This window comes from Conger conger, chromosome 11 (genome assembly GCF_963514075.1).
Source record: "Conger conger chromosome 11, fConCon1.1, whole genome shotgun sequence".
Lineage (NCBI taxonomy): Eukaryota > Metazoa > Chordata > Actinopteri > Anguilliformes > Congridae > Conger > Conger conger.
Window position 1 is genome coordinate 40,640,080 of NC_083770.1, and position 15,174 is coordinate 40,655,253.

Genomic DNA, 15,174 nt, shown 5'->3' on the forward strand with positions numbered 1-15,174 from the left:
CAGAGTTACAATAACAGCCATTAAAAACAATGTACTTAAAACAAATTGCATATTCCATATTCTTCAGAGTGAACAGTGGGGGACAAAGCCAAATTCCTTAATTGTAATGTGAGATAACTATTAAGTAGAATGATGGCAGAAAGGATTTCCTATCCATAGTGAAATGGAGCTGGAGATCTAATGACACAACAAACATGATTATGGGACAATTCTACAAGGAAATAGTTTCCATTATTTATGTCATGGTTTGCCAAAGGGCGGATTCGAGCCGTCGTGACCATCGTAGGGCTCTACACCTACACGCGGATGGCCCGCGGGGAAAACCCGAAAAGGAAAGCCTTGAAGAGAGCAAGAGAAAAAAAGCGAGAATGCTGATAGACAGAATTCGGTAGGCCTACGATATTCCCAAAAACTGATTTGCTATTTGGATGCACCGTAAAAGGAAATTCCTGGATTTTTCATTTTTTCATCTTTGATTATTTTCTGTTTGTGTCAAACGGTACCCTGGCTCTCGCCCCACGGGGAGCCAAGCAGGCATCGAATCGGAGTGTCCTTGCAGCTGTCCAAACACACACACGGTCCCAGGATTTGCTTGAAATGCACTCCACCCTGGCAGTGATCATCGGAGGACGAACCCACAGGGTGAGTGCGTTCTCCACCAAAGGCATCGAAATGGCAGCCTGGAATCGTTTTTCGTAGGTATTGTTTTGTGAGCTGCTGAGATTGTGCAGAAATTACGGTTGGCTTAGATAGCCAGGTAATTTTGCCAACACCGCTGCCTACCACCACAGACCATTTAACTTTCGACTAACGTCGTCAGTTTGCTTAAACGCTGTGCTTGTGTAATCATTCTTTTGGTGATCGAGTTGGCTAGCCAAGTTTTTTTTATTTATAACAAGACAATGTTGCGATTATGGCAGTGGCGTGGCATTGCACTGTAATTTACATTGCAATTGGTAGTGAATCGGTGCTGAACCAATGGAAACCAGTTACACTGACAAAGATAACTTCTGTTTGTATTAAAGTTAGCTAGACTAACGTTAACTAATTGCACTTTATCCTAGCTAGCTAACGTTATGCTAGCTACGTGACATCCAACTGTAAGTACCTTTTTAAGATTCAATGGAATTCTCAATCTGCCAACTTGATTTTACGTATAACGTTATGCTAGTCCAAAATTTCGCAATGTTAGCCTAGTTACCTAGCAGGCAACTTTTCGAGTCGTCAGTAAGAACAAAAAGCTAGCGTTAGCTTGCTACATTAGCTCCGCTCGTAAAATAGAACTGAGTGACGTGGAAAAACGTTTAGGTTGCCAAATGTAGCTAGTTAGACGAACTTACTCTATCTTACTATCGCTAATGGAAGATGGCAGGGTCAATAGGTTTGTTTGCGAGGTAACCCTGGGAGACTAGCCAATTTATCTGTCTAAGTCTGGAGAAAAGTGGCGAGTTAGCTGGTGGTTGTTGTTGGTTTTCATTCAGGGATGTTTTTTTTTAAGTATTTGAACGCATAGAAACGCCTTATGTTGTTTCTAGGCGTTGTCACGTTTAGCTGACTAGTGTGGAAATTGGGTTAGACACCTAAAATGTAAACTTTCTTATGCTGTGTGTGTATTCTTTCCCTAACCTACCGAATTTATTAGTATTCACACAGATGTTGGCTAGCTAGTAGCAATGGCCAACCTGTAATATATAAGTAAGCGAGCTAGCTAGACTAGTAGTAATGTTTTCCAACTCAACACGAAAAACGTTGTGAGACCAGGTCAATATTATTTAACTACAGAGACAACAGTACAAACCACATTTTTATGTCAATATATACCATGTCCAAAATGCCCCTGACAAGAGCAGAAAACATATTTTACCATGGTGATCTAAGTTTCAAATCCTCTTTAGCTAGGTTTTGGCCAGACAAACGCAGCTCTGTTTTGAGATGATTGCAAATTGACAATCCGTGACTAATTTCTTGTTTGCTTCATGATATTGATGTGAATTAAATAACGATGGTGTTGAATAAGTGTTCCATCCTGTAGATGGGCCACCGTAAACAGCTGTCATTTTTTGTCTGCGGATCCCACTTCCTTTTCTATGTGCTTGTACGGTCAGCGGGGAAATAAAATTCCATTAGTCGGAAAAAATGTTAATGGCTCATTGTGGCGGTGAATGAATAATGGGGACCTCGTGTATCACGTGTGGTTGACTCTCACACTGCACCGCTGTGAATGTAGAGGTGGGGATGTTTGACTCTAGCTAAGCTTAATGTGCTGAACGCTTTAACCTCAGCTTCTCGTTTATTCGATCATCTGTGTTCAGTCGCGCGGTATGAAGCGGTTCCTGTGTTTGTCTTTTAGGGGTGGGTTACCATGTAGGGGAATGTTGACCTTGGGGAAACCCTCAAAATCGTGATTTGGAGCGGGTACAAGGACTCTCCATGCGGGATGTGAGTATAATAACTAAGGTCTTGATCTCTGAAGGATGCATGCAGGAGGATTGTCTGTCCGTTTCTCTGCCTGTTTTCTCACTCTCACTGTCACTAGCCCTGTGAATTGACCATCACGGCACTTTATACATCACTGAATAACAAGAAGTTGGTTGACTGTAGTTAATGGTGCATTGTAAGAGAGTGTAGACCAGAGGTGTCAAACAACACTGGCCCTCTGGGACTAGAGTTAAACCTGCAGACACTGCGGCCCTCCAGGACTGGAGTTAAACCTGCAGACAACTGGGACACCCGTTCTGTGTTGTGAATAACAACTGTTCTGTGGTGGTTGTGATGTGATTTGTCATTGCCCCCTCTCTGCTTCCCTCTTTGTTCGGGGCGTACAGAGGTGCACTCAGCCAGGGGAATGAAGCTGAACGAGCGTAGTGTGGCGCACTATGCCACCTGCGACTCCCCGCCCGACAAGACGGGCTTCCTGTTCAAGAAGGGCGAGCGGAACACGGCGTTCCACCGGCGCTGGTTCGTGCTGAAGGGGAACATGCTGTTCTACTTCGAGGAGCGGGAGAGCCGCGAGCCGGTGGGCGTCATCGTGCTGGAGGGCTGCACGGTGGAGCTGTGCGAGTCGCCGGAGGAGTTCGCCTTCGCCGTGCGCTTCGACTGCGCCCGCGCCCGCGTCTACAAGATGGCCGCCGAGAGCCAGGCGGGCATGGAGTCCTGGGTGAAGGCCCTGTCGCGGGCGAGCTTCGACTACATGCGCCTGGTGGTGCGGGAGCTGGAGAGGCAGCTGGAGGAGATGCAGGAGGCTGCGGGCGGGGTGGGGTCTCTGCAGGGCCGGGGCAAGGGCCCCAGGCGGCTGGGGAGCAGACGGTCCAAAGCCTCCCATCACCCCCCCGAGGTGCAGCCGCGGGATAACGGGGTCTCCTGGAGCAAGCCTGCCGCCACCCCGCCAAACGGCTCTGACACCCCCCCGGCCCCCATCCCCTGGGACGAGGGGGGCGAGGGGAGCAGCGATGGGGTCCGGCCCCCCCCTGTGCCCCCCCGCAGGAGGAGCGGGCTGGGGGGATCCACCTCCTCGCTGGAGAGCCCCGTTTCCCCGGATACCGTGTGCTTCTCCAAACTGCACAGCTGGTACGGCAGGGAGGTGGCCCTGCTGAGGGAGGAGTGGCAGCAGAGCCAGTGAGGACTCCTATACTCGCACACTTCTACACACACACACTCACATACTTCTAAATGGTAAATGGTTGGCATTTATATATCGCCTTTATCTAAAGCGCTGTACAATTGATGCTTCTCATTCACCCATTCATACACACACTCACACACCGACGGCGATTGGCTGCCATGCAATGCGCCGACCAGCTCGTCAGGAGCATTTGGAGGGTTAGGTGTCTTGCTCAGGGACACTTCGACACAGCCCGGACGGGGGATCGAACCGGCAACCCTCCCACTGCCAGGCGACTGCTCTTACTGCCTGAGCCATGTCGCCCCATTTCCACTTCGAGCCAGTGAGGACCGGAGACCGTTACACTTATCGATAGACACTCCAGAACACGCATACACACATACGCACACGTGCACGCACGCATGGAGCCAGTGAGGACTCGTATACTCACACTCTTCTACACGCACCCACACACACATACGGAGCCAGTGCGAACCAGAGACTATCACACTATCACACTTATAGACAGACACATTCCAGCTCACGCATGCACACACACACACACACACAAACACACACACAGGTACATATTTACATGCTTACATATAAGCACACGCAGTCTTATTGCATCCTCCTCAAGGACAAACATGGTGTAAACCACCTGCAGCTCAGCTCAACTGTACAGGATAATTTTCTGCGCTGGACGTGTTTTTAATGACAATCTGTCGAGGGCAGATCAGTGGGCTCTTCCTTCCTGTGCTGAATGTGTGGAGAGACACAGTGCTGTTGCTCCCACTGTTCAGACTCACTGCGGTTTTGTCATTTCAGTTTTTCTGCTTATGATGTGTTTTTAACGGTTCCCTTTTGCCTAGTTTTCTTCTAGAAAGAAACTGGTCTCTTAAAATTGCAATCTTATTTTTTTTATTTCTTACTATGTTTTTTTACTGATGTTGCTCCTATTCCTGTTGTGATATGTACCTGAAACTGTTACATGTTTTCTATTGTGTGTACACAGAATCTTAAATTGTATTTTTATTTTTATCAGCTGTGGTTAGTAGGCTGTGTCCAACAGGAAAACATTCACAGACGGTTTCAAAAGTCTCCAGCTGTCCACCCGTTACGTACTTCAGAGAGTTTTGACCGGTACAAGCAGATTGAAAAGGGTAGTAAGTGGGCTTGTTCCAATCGCTTATTTTATCCTTCCTCGTCTCTTTGTTCCTTATCTGACCCAGAAATAGATCAAGATCCACCATCTTTGAGGATGTTCCAATCCATGAAATGTTCCTTCAAGGAGCTAGGAACCAGGAGCTTGTAAATGATCGACCTGTGGATCCACCTCTCTCTCCACCTAGCCACACATCTGACTAACAAGGACATTCCATTTGCCTAATTCACGTTCTCATTACCCCTGTCTTCACCTCCTTTTCTTGCTTCTTTTCCTTGCCTCCCTGATGGGTGGAGCTAGGAGCAAGAAAATGAGGCGAGGAGAGGAAGAAGGAAGTGAACAATACAATTGGCAGGAGCCCTGGAGCAGTCGAGGACTGAGGAGATGAGGGTGGATAAAATGAGTGCTTGGAATGAGCCCCTGGGTCAGTGAGTTTGGTTCAGCTGGGTTAGGGTTCGGACAGTTAAGTTACCCAGAGTTCCACCTGTAGCAGTGTGCATTTCCTTATATGACCACTAGGTGGCACCACTCAAATTACTCATCGGCCATAAACGGATAAACTGTAATGATCAACGGATAAACTGAAATACATGCAAGTTATGTACACTCCTGCCGTTGCCCTAAATCAAGGCACTGGCCTCAGAACTGGTGTTGGTCCCCAGGTGCTGTACTGTTACTGCCTCTGGTTAAAATGCAGGAGAACATATTAACCCACGGGGTTCAATGAAGTGTGACTAACAGCTTAATCTTTAAGCGGGATGTGATTTACCAGGGCAGTGTTCTGCCGTCCGTGTTTATTAGCCTGGTTGGGCGCGCCTCTGCGATGGGCCTCCACGGTCTGATAGTGTTCACTGTGGACCCAGGAGGGCGAGCCGTAAAACTCTTGACACATCCACGTCCTGCCAGACCCACGTATTGTTTACCAACACGCAGTGTTACTATGTGACAAGGGCTGGGGTTCTGGCCGGCAAAATCCTCACTTTGGGGGATGGCTTTTGCATGCTTTCAGTTTTTTTTACTTATGGCCACACTATCTACTGTATCTTGTAGTGTCAGGCTTTATTACCAATATTATCTTTACAGCCAGAATGGCAAACACTGCAGTTGTATTCTATTCCTATATCAGTCTATGGTGGGACTTGTCATTATTGGGTTCTGTTTTAAGGAGGTACGGTTTGGCGATTATGTAACTGTACAACCTGTATAACTTACAGATATGCAGCTTTGATTTGAATTGCTTGTGTATGGATTCTTAAACTCGCTCTCAGTGTAACTCTTAAGGCCATAGTTTTCTAAGATCTCAATAAGTTGAGATGTTTTGGTACGTGAAGTTTTTGGGCGTGTTGGGAGAAAGGAGAAGTTGTTTGGTACGGTGCTTGGAGAGAGTGGCGTTCAGTCCTCCACCGCTCTGAGGTATGAGCGCTGGCTGTTTTTACAAACCCGAAAATAATTTTTCTGGTAAACATCACCTGCATAGTCTTCAGAACGCATTCCTCCTTTATATTCGTTTTTTTCTGGGTTTGGTGAATCCTGTTTCTAAAAAAAAAAAAAAATTAAAATAAAACTGACCATGGCACTGTGCCTGAGAGAACTGGCCAGCAGTCCCGAAATTTCAGCCAGGAACAATCTACTAGTATTTACTAGTAGTAAACCCTCAATTTTTTGTGGTGTTCGTGCACAATAATATGGGTGGGAGCTCTCTTATCTAACCACTCTGGGACCTTGTTAGCTCTTCATCAGCAGGAACCAAAACTGTGAAAAAACACCTGGATTTTTTCTGTGCTTTTTGATTTTTGAATTTTTGTAACAACTTGTTTAACCACTCAAATCCTCGAAATCGCTGAAAACTAATGTGGTTTTGACAAGAGATCAATGGCTGAAGTTATTGAGGTTTGTCAGAATTGGGAAATGGAGAGAAATGCTGTTGAAAGGAGACGAGTTACGCTGGAACCTGAAACTGAATGACTGGAAAAGATAAACGGAAAGACAGAGTAGATTACTGAAATGGGACATTGCAATGCGTCTTTGTTTTCAGGTATTCCATGAATGCAGCATGATTGGATTCTCCGCGGTGACGAGTGTATTCACAAACCAATAAACAACCATTAAACAATGCTGGAGTCCAGGCTATAAATGTGTGCATCTCTTTTATTACTGATTATTATTTTTAAACATGCCAAGGTATGTGTTTTCGTTTTTCTGTTTTGCCTTAGGCTATGGGGTTTAGGAGTTTGTTCCTTGTTGCAATAGCCTTGTGCAAGGTAGGATTTGGGGGAGAAAGGAAGGGAGATGCTGATTTGAGTTGTTTGGTAACACTTTGAAGGGTCCTACAAAAGAGCTACATAACTCATTCATAAGCACTCATAGGCGCTTATGGCTATAACTGCAAATGGGCATATGGCGTGTTGTCAACCTTGATGCAGCAAGTGACAATATCATGACATGTGAAGTGAAATTATATTACATTATTACATTATTGGCATTTGGCAGATGCTCTTATCCAGAGTGACGTACAGCTGATTAGACTAAGCAGACCAATGCAGGGTTAAGGGCCTTGCTCAAGGGCCCAGCGGCTGTGCAGATCTTATTGTGGCTACACTGGGATTAACCACTACGTTACAGGCTGCCCCCTGACACAATGTATATCATCAATGTTGGCATAACACACCATATCGAAATGTCAGCCCTAACTCCCCAAATAGCATATATGACTCCCTAGAAGGAGGACAAACCTGCTGATGGGAAGAAATCTTGAGAAGAACCTGCCTATAGGGGGATGGGGGCCCACCCTCTGCTGGCCTATAGGTTAAGATGATAACAGTTCAAGCACTAAAATATCAGATAATCTAGAGTCTACATGGATGGATGTAGAGTATGTTCAGAGGGGAGGAGGATGGATCTGTAGCTCCAAAGTGTGTCAAAGTGTGGGCTTGAACTAGGCTACACTTAGCATACTACTGTAAGTATAGGTTAATTATGATTAACCTATACCTACTATATTATAAAATAATATATTAAGTAAATGTCAGCCTACTATTTCACATGGGCTGTAGGTCTTCACTGGTGAATAATGTAGTCTACTTGGGGAATATTTGATTACAAAAAAATGAATTAAATGTTGCAGAGGGGAAAAAAAAGGTAAACCACAACTTATGTATGTGCGATCACAGTAAAGGCAAATCTTGATTACAGACAGTAAAGTTGCCGTGTAGCATTCCTTTTATGGTACGTTCAACCATTGCATTGGAGGCGGATAATTCATACTCGTGCAGATAGGGGTCAGTTTAGGACCACGTTAGGTTGTTAGGTTGCAATGCAACAGCTACGATATCTTGTAGGTTTGCCCCGCGTGACAATAGGCTACTTTCTGTTTCAATTACAGGCTTCTTTCTGTTTAGTACTAGTTTCACATTGTCACAGCTGGGAAGGTTATTTTTTGTTAAGCTTTTAAATCAGAAAATAACTACAGATGTACGCGAAGACGTCTATCTTAGCCAGCTTGCTGAACCAGATGTTTTAAGTGAAATACAGAGTAGACGTAAATAAATGTAGGAATAGTCGAATAGAATAGCTAAGTTAATCGAGAAACGTTGCAAATCCCAGGTGAATGTGGACTAACTTGTGAAGAAAAGCAGCTAACCAACTAGCGGCTAGCTGTAGCCTGTACACCAGGAGTCCGGCAGCCGCACATTTTTGACAGCGGAAATGATCAGAATGAAGCATTTTTTCCGCGCCTGAGTTTCCTTCCTCAAACTTTAAGGCTTGTTGCGCGCATCCAACATGACAGAGAAAGTAACGGGAATTTGGGCTGGCAGGTAAATTCATTTTATATTTATGTGGCCGAGCAGACCGTAGTGTTGACATTTTTATTTCGTTCATTAGAAAATGTGGATGTTTAAAAGTTCTCTGCGTGTGGTGCCATCATGGTTTTGCCCTCGCTGTCCTGATAACGGACAGCAAGGCTACTTGTGTGCGTTTTCTCAAGTTACTTGCATTCAGTCGGAGTCCCCAAAGCGTGCAAACGCCGAAAGAAGACTTTCTTTCATTGCGTTTTGTTATAACGATTGGATTGGCAACAAACATTGTTTGTAATTATTTCATAACGCATGCATTGTTTGTCAACGCTGATTATACATATTGTACCTGGTACTGCAATACTACACGATTTTAAAGGGACATTAGCGTTCTTGCTAACAGCATTAACGCACGAATTGCTTGAAATGGATCGATAGTATTTCGAAGGATGGGAAGTTCACACCTATTGTGCAAATATTGTCTTGGTAGCTAACTTGTAACTTTATTTTTTTGTAGCTTTGTTTGTAGGATAGGTATACTCTAATGTCCGTCACATTCAGCAATGTGGGTCAGACGAGGACTTTCAGCAAGTTGGCCATGTCATAGGGCTTTCTGTCAGTTTGTGATTTAGACGGTATATATATTTTCAAATTCATGTTCTGTCTGTAAGTTAGTATAGTTACCCAGCTAGCTATATATTTTGCCAACTATTAAGATCTTACGTATTTTAACGTGAATGCTGTTTGACTAGTGTGGCTAATTTACCATGAATATGTATCAGAACACATAGGCGCAGTCATATCAGTACTGTAGCTTGCTAAGATTGAAAATGCTTAGGTAATTTAGAGATATATCGCACTATATTGTGCGCACTAGTTTCCCACAAAGTATCGGTTGTTAGATATCTATGGCTATTGAGCCCGACGGCAAATTTAGCATTACAGTAGCGTACCAGTCTCGCAATAAAACATTAAAAGTAAAAAAGGCTGAAATGTAATGAATTCTGAAAATAAGAATTCCTAAACTCTGGCTAAAGATCTACTGTTGAAGTGTAGTCAGGGATCTAAATAATATACGTAGTGTTTGATATAGGACGCTATTACTTTTTTTATCTTTTTTATTTATTTCATAACGTATGCTACACTTAAACAACTTTTTTCAATTATTTTTCTTTTGTTTACAAATAGTATGTTACTTTTTCTTAATTGGAACTCCATGTACCGACTCTACACAGGCAGATGTTCTGCAAGTAAAGATGTGAAGTGCATGCCTCTTCACAGTGAAACTTAATAATTTCTGCAATTTGATAATCTGTATATGGTGTATAGGCTTACATGTCCTAATAACACCTTTTCTTTTTTTTCGTCGTACATTATGTTTACACTTTTCTCTTCCCCCCATACGATGTCGATGTCTTCGGGTCATAAATGGACATACCGTGTTCAGGTTTAGAAGACTAGGCCCTTTGATTTATTAGCATGGAATGACAAGTTTACCATGTTAAATGGAACGGGTGCCATTTCATGTTAGGTCAGGTGAATGGAGGTGTTGCTCTGTCTTAACTGTATTATTATATCATAGTTATTTAGCTGACGTTGTTTATCCAAAACGACTTACAGTTGATTAGACTAAGCAGGGACGCCCCCCCCCCCCCCGGGGGCAAGGGCCGGAACAGCTGCATGGATGTTTTCGTGGCCACACCGGGGATTGAACCACCAACCTTCCGGGGCCTAGTCATTAAACATTTGAGATATTAAATGCCACCTGTCAGTTCACCACACACATAAGCAGAAGCGCATCAGCTCAATCCAGGGGGAACAGGTGATGTTGGTGAACACAGTGCATCTCATTTTTTCTGAGACTAACACGGTATTTATTTACCTTTTATTGGAGAATACTACCGATCTCAATATCATGTCTTGGGCTCATCTTTGATATGGAAAAAAACTGAGTGACAGTTGTTTATTTTTGCATCAGTGAGATATCTCTTTGCACAAAGTGCTTAGATTTAAATGCCTATTTTTCTGTGAAGAAATCCTCCCTCACATTGTTTAGGGAGGACTGGAGATCGGTAGCACTTCCTGTTGAAATTTGTTCTAATTTTTTTTGTGCAGTTATTTTTTTGCCATATATTGCTACTTTCTCTCACTGTGGTTAAAGTTCTGGTTTTTCTTCTTAAACTGTGATAATGCAAATGCTGGAGAGAGAGAGAGAGAGAGAGAGAGAGAGAGAGGAGAGAGAGAGAGAGAGAGAGAGAGAGAGAGAGACAGAGAGAGAGAGAGAGAGAGAGAGAGCGTGTGTGCATGTGATTAAAAGCCTTTATAAAAAGTGACCTAGAAGCTGTGGCTTTTTTTAGTCGCACTGAGAATGAAACGAGACTGACTCTACAAAGCAGCTCTGTTTTACCAAACGACGCTAACGGCATGTGAAGGGCCTCCGCATGAGAAACCCTGCCTAGCGTGATATTCTACAAAGCGTGCAATTTCCTGTAATCAATTTAAACCCATGTTTCTGCCTATTTACAGGCTTGGTTTACTCTCCGCTGTCTAAACGTCTCTCTCTCCGCCGGGCGAGGGATAGTTTCTCTCCCAGCCACTGCACCTTGTGCTTGTGAAACGCGTGGGTTCGTTTCACTTTTAACGTTCAAACGTGTTAAACCTGATCCTCTGTCCGTACGGGTTCACGCAATTAGCCTTCCCTGATTCCAACGTTGTTACAGAACCTCATACTGCGATTATTTTCCCAGCCATGAAGTAAAATGAATCTTTTGGCTTAGGTTCTGTAATCACAGTTCTCATGACATGAGATGGTAATTAGCGGGTCCACTCACGCTATAGTAATGATGTAAGGCTAATTCTAAAAGAGCCGGCTCTTCATTATGTGTAGCGATTAAAGTTTGACTAATGGATTATTAAACCTAAAAATATGTAATTTCAGGACCATGCTGATAAAAGCTGGGTTATCACCTTGGCTCATGGTGCTGTGTTGGCTGTATTTAATGTCTTTTTTAGATCACTGTCACCTTTAACAGGATGCTGTGTATAACTATATCTCAAGCTGTTAAACTGTATTTTGGTTGTTTGTTTGGGCCTGGTTATGCTCTCTGCACCTCCCATCCCCACCTCTAAATTTATAATTTATACTTAATTTATACTCTGTGCTGATTGGCGAGAATTGGCTCCATCTTTCCCGCTGATTGGGCAGTGCTTGTGCAAGTGTACTTCGAAGACGATGCCACCTTCCATACATTAGGTGCAGATGTAGATAGGCTGTGCTAACAGAAATTAGCTGGAACCTGTGTACGTGTATGTGTGAGTGTGCTGCCTATATTGATATACACTCAGTGAGCACTTTATTTGGTATTTATTTGAATGATTTCTGCTGTAGCCCAACCACTTAGTGTCGTGATGCGTTGTTTGTTCAGAGATGCTCTTCTGCATACCACTGCACCTTTGCATTACTGTCACCTTCCTGTCACCTTTTACCAGTCTGGCCATTCTCCTCTGACGTCTCTCACTAGCAAGGCGTTTCTTTCTGCAGAACTGCAGCTCACTGTTTTTTTCGTTTTTTGCACCATTCTTTGCAAACCCTAGATACTAGTGTACTAGAGAAAGTCCCAGCAGTTTCTGAGATACTCAAACCACCCTGTTTGCCACCAACAACCATTCCACGGTCAAAGTCACTTACATTTTTTCTCCATTCTGATGGTTGATGTGAACATTAACTGAAGCTCCTGACCCCTATCTACATGATTGTATGCATTGCACTGCTGGCACACAATTGGCTGATTAGGTAATTGCATGAATAAGTAGGTGTGATAAAGTAAATATGTTCCTAATAAAGTGCTTGGTAAGTGTATGGTTTCAAGGGCTTGTGTAACAGTATTTGAAAGTGGCCTAGTTTTAAAAGACTGTGGAACATACACCAAGCAGTGAAATATCTATTCCCAACTGCAAGTGAACGTAATCTTCCCAGCGGAATTTTCTTCCTGTATTAATGCGTTAGGCGTGTGCGTGAAGACTCAGACATCCCTGCTGTCTGTAATGGTTGTGCGTGTAATTCTGGCGATTAGAAGTAAGCGCTGTTGGACGTTGGCCAATGGAATTTCAGAGCGAGCCTGCAGGAAGAGATGGAATCTGCTCCCAGAATGCATCTCTCTGCACAGCTGTATGGAACACTGGTGAGCTTTGGTTCTACACTGCAAAAAATGAGCAAAGTCAGAAAGAGCCCCCTCCCCCCTCGCCCACACCCCCACCCCCACCCCCCGGGAACCTCCTTCAGGGAGCAGTGTGTGATGATATGACTGTGTGATACCAGGCCTGGTTGAAACAGTGTGTGTAAACACTGCCTGGTTAAAACAGTGTGTGTAAGTATTGCCTGATTAAAACAGTGTGTTTAGGATGACCACTGTCTGGTTAAAACAGTGTTTAAGATGAGCACTGCCTGGCTAAAACAGTGTGTTTAGGATGACCACTGCCTGGCTAAAACAGTGTTTAAGATGAGCACTGCCTGGTTAAAACAGTGTGTTTAAGATGAGCACTGCCTGGTTAAAACAGTGTGTGTAAGATGAGCACTGCCTGGTTAAAACAGTGTGTTTAAGATGAGCACTGCCTGGTTAAAACAGTGTGTGCAAGATGAGCACTGCCTGGTTAAAACAGTGTGTTTAAGATGAGCACTGCCTGGTTAAAACAGTGTGTTTAAGATGAGCACTGCCTGGTTAAAACAGTGTTTAAGATGAGCACTGCCTGGTTAAAACAGTGTGTTTAAGATGAGCACTGCCTGGTTAAAACAGTGTTTAAGATGAGCACTGCCTGGTTAAAACAGTGTGTTTAAGATCAGCACTGCCTGGTTAAAACAGTGTTTAAGATGAGCACTGCCTGGTTAAAACAGTGTGTGTAAGATGAGCACTGCCTGGTTAAAACAGTGTGTGTAAGATGGGCACTGCCTGGTTAAAACAGTGTTTTTAAGATGAGCACTGCCTGGTTAAAACAGTGTTTAAGATGAGCACTGCCTGGTTAAAACAGTGTGTTTAAGATGAGCACTGCCTGGTTAAAACAGTGTTTAAGATGAGCACTGCCTGGTTAAAACAGTGTGTTTAAGATCAGCACTGCCTGGTTAAAACAGTGTTTAAGATGAGCACTGCCTGGTTAAAACAGTGTGTGTAAGATGAGCACTGCCTGGTTAAAACAGTGTGTGCAAGATGAGCACTGCCTGGTTAAAACAGTGTGTGCAAGATGAGCACTGCCTGGTTAAAACAGTGTGTGTAAGATGAGCACTGCCTGGTTAAAACAGTGTGTGTAAGATGAGCACTGCCTGGTTAAAACTGTGTGTAAGATGAGCACTGCCTGGTTAAAACTGTGTGCAGGATGAGCACTGCCTGGTTAAAACAGTGTGTTTAAGATGAGCACTGCCTGGTTAAAACTGTGTGTAAGATGAGCACTGCCTGGTTAAAACAGTGTGTGCAAGATGAGCACTGCCTGGTTAAAACAGTGTGTTTAAGATGAGCACTGCCTGGTTAAAACAGTGTGTGCAAGATGAGCACTGCCTGGTTAAAAATGGTGAAACAGTGGAGTACACCGCGTTCAGAGCAGTACACGCTGTTTAAAGGACAGAGGAAACTGACGTTTCATTGAAGCGGCCACACCTGGTGGTATATAAATACCTTCCCATCAATTACACAGTGCAGGGTGTGCATGTCTCAAGACCATGCAGTTCCTATGAGCGTGCACTGTGGTCCGTAAGTATTTGGACAGTGGTTCAATTTCCTTTCTTTTGGCTCTGTACTTCAGCACATTAGATTTGAAATGAGATGTTAAAGTGCAGACTGTCACCTTTAATGTGAGGATATTTACATCCTTATTGGCTGATCTGTGTGAGAATTGTGTCAGCCCCTTTTTGTAGTGCTTCTGTTTCTCTCCTCTGACCTCTCTTATCAGGCGTTTCTGCCCGCAGAACTGCTGCTCACTCAATGTTTTTTGCTTTTCGCACCATTCTCTGCAAACTCTAGAAACTCTTGTGCGTGAAAATCCCAGGGGGATCAGCAGTTTCTGAGATACACAAATCACCCTGTCTGGCACCAACAATCATTCCACGGTCAAAGTCACTTAGATCACATTTCTTCCCCATTCTGATATTTGGTCAGAAAAACAGCTGAGCCTTCTTGGCCATGTCTGCATGCTGTTATGCATTTAGGTGTTGCCACATGATTGGCTGATTAAATATTTGCATTAACAAGTTTAGTGTACAGGTCTACACAATAAAGTGCTCAGTGAGTGTACATGACATAGGTGGTGTTGCAATTCATGAAATCATTTATTTTGTGTTCTTTGCCCGAGCTTGGGGGGTGTATGGCTTCGACATCGCTGGAATTTGAGCAGTGAACACAATGACCACCGCAAGAGAACCCGTTAAGACTGGGATCATTAAATCTGGCCCTCGAATCCAAATCCTGCCCGAGTCTTCTTTCTCATGGGTAATTAGTGCGACTGATTGGCCAAGCTGTCTTCACACCTGTCTCCCAGGTAACGGGAGGGTGAGAACTAGTCAATCTCTGCCCTCGGGGACCCCGATTTCATTATCCTGGGTCTAGGGGTTGAAACCTGGTTAAAGCTGC

General features: G+C 44.0%; 2 protein-coding genes across 3 annotated transcripts in view; both read left to right on the top strand.

The window, feature by feature from the left end:
- Positions 1 to 245: 245 nt before the first annotated feature.
- On the top strand, positions 246 to 6,879 carry pheta1 (PH domain containing endocytic trafficking adaptor 1). 2 transcript variants are annotated; one of them, XM_061260315.1, is made up of 4 exons: positions 246 to 388; positions 535 to 642; positions 2,351 to 2,439; positions 2,826 to 6,879. In XM_061260315.1, the coding sequence occupies exon 4, from the start codon at positions 2,846 to 2,848 to the stop codon at positions 3,617 to 3,619; it is 774 nt and encodes a 257-aa protein (XP_061116299.1). In that variant the 5' UTR covers positions 246 to 388; positions 535 to 642; positions 2,351 to 2,439; positions 2,826 to 2,845; the 3' UTR covers positions 3,620 to 6,879. The 2 variants fall into 2 exon arrangements, with proteins under 2 accessions (XP_061116299.1, XP_061116300.1); XM_061260316.1 differs by lacking the exons at positions 246 to 388; positions 535 to 642 and adding an exon at positions 1,057 to 1,100.
- Positions 6,880 to 8,181: 1,302 nt separating this feature from the next.
- Positions 8,182 to 15,174, top strand: part of sh2b3 (SH2B adaptor protein 3) — a 53,557-nt gene continuing 46,564 nt past the window's right edge. The window contains exon 1 of the mRNA XM_061259453.1: positions 8,182 to 8,581. The gene's annotated coding sequence lies outside the window, so the exon portion shown is untranslated. The remainder of the gene's footprint in view (positions 8,582 to 15,174) is intronic.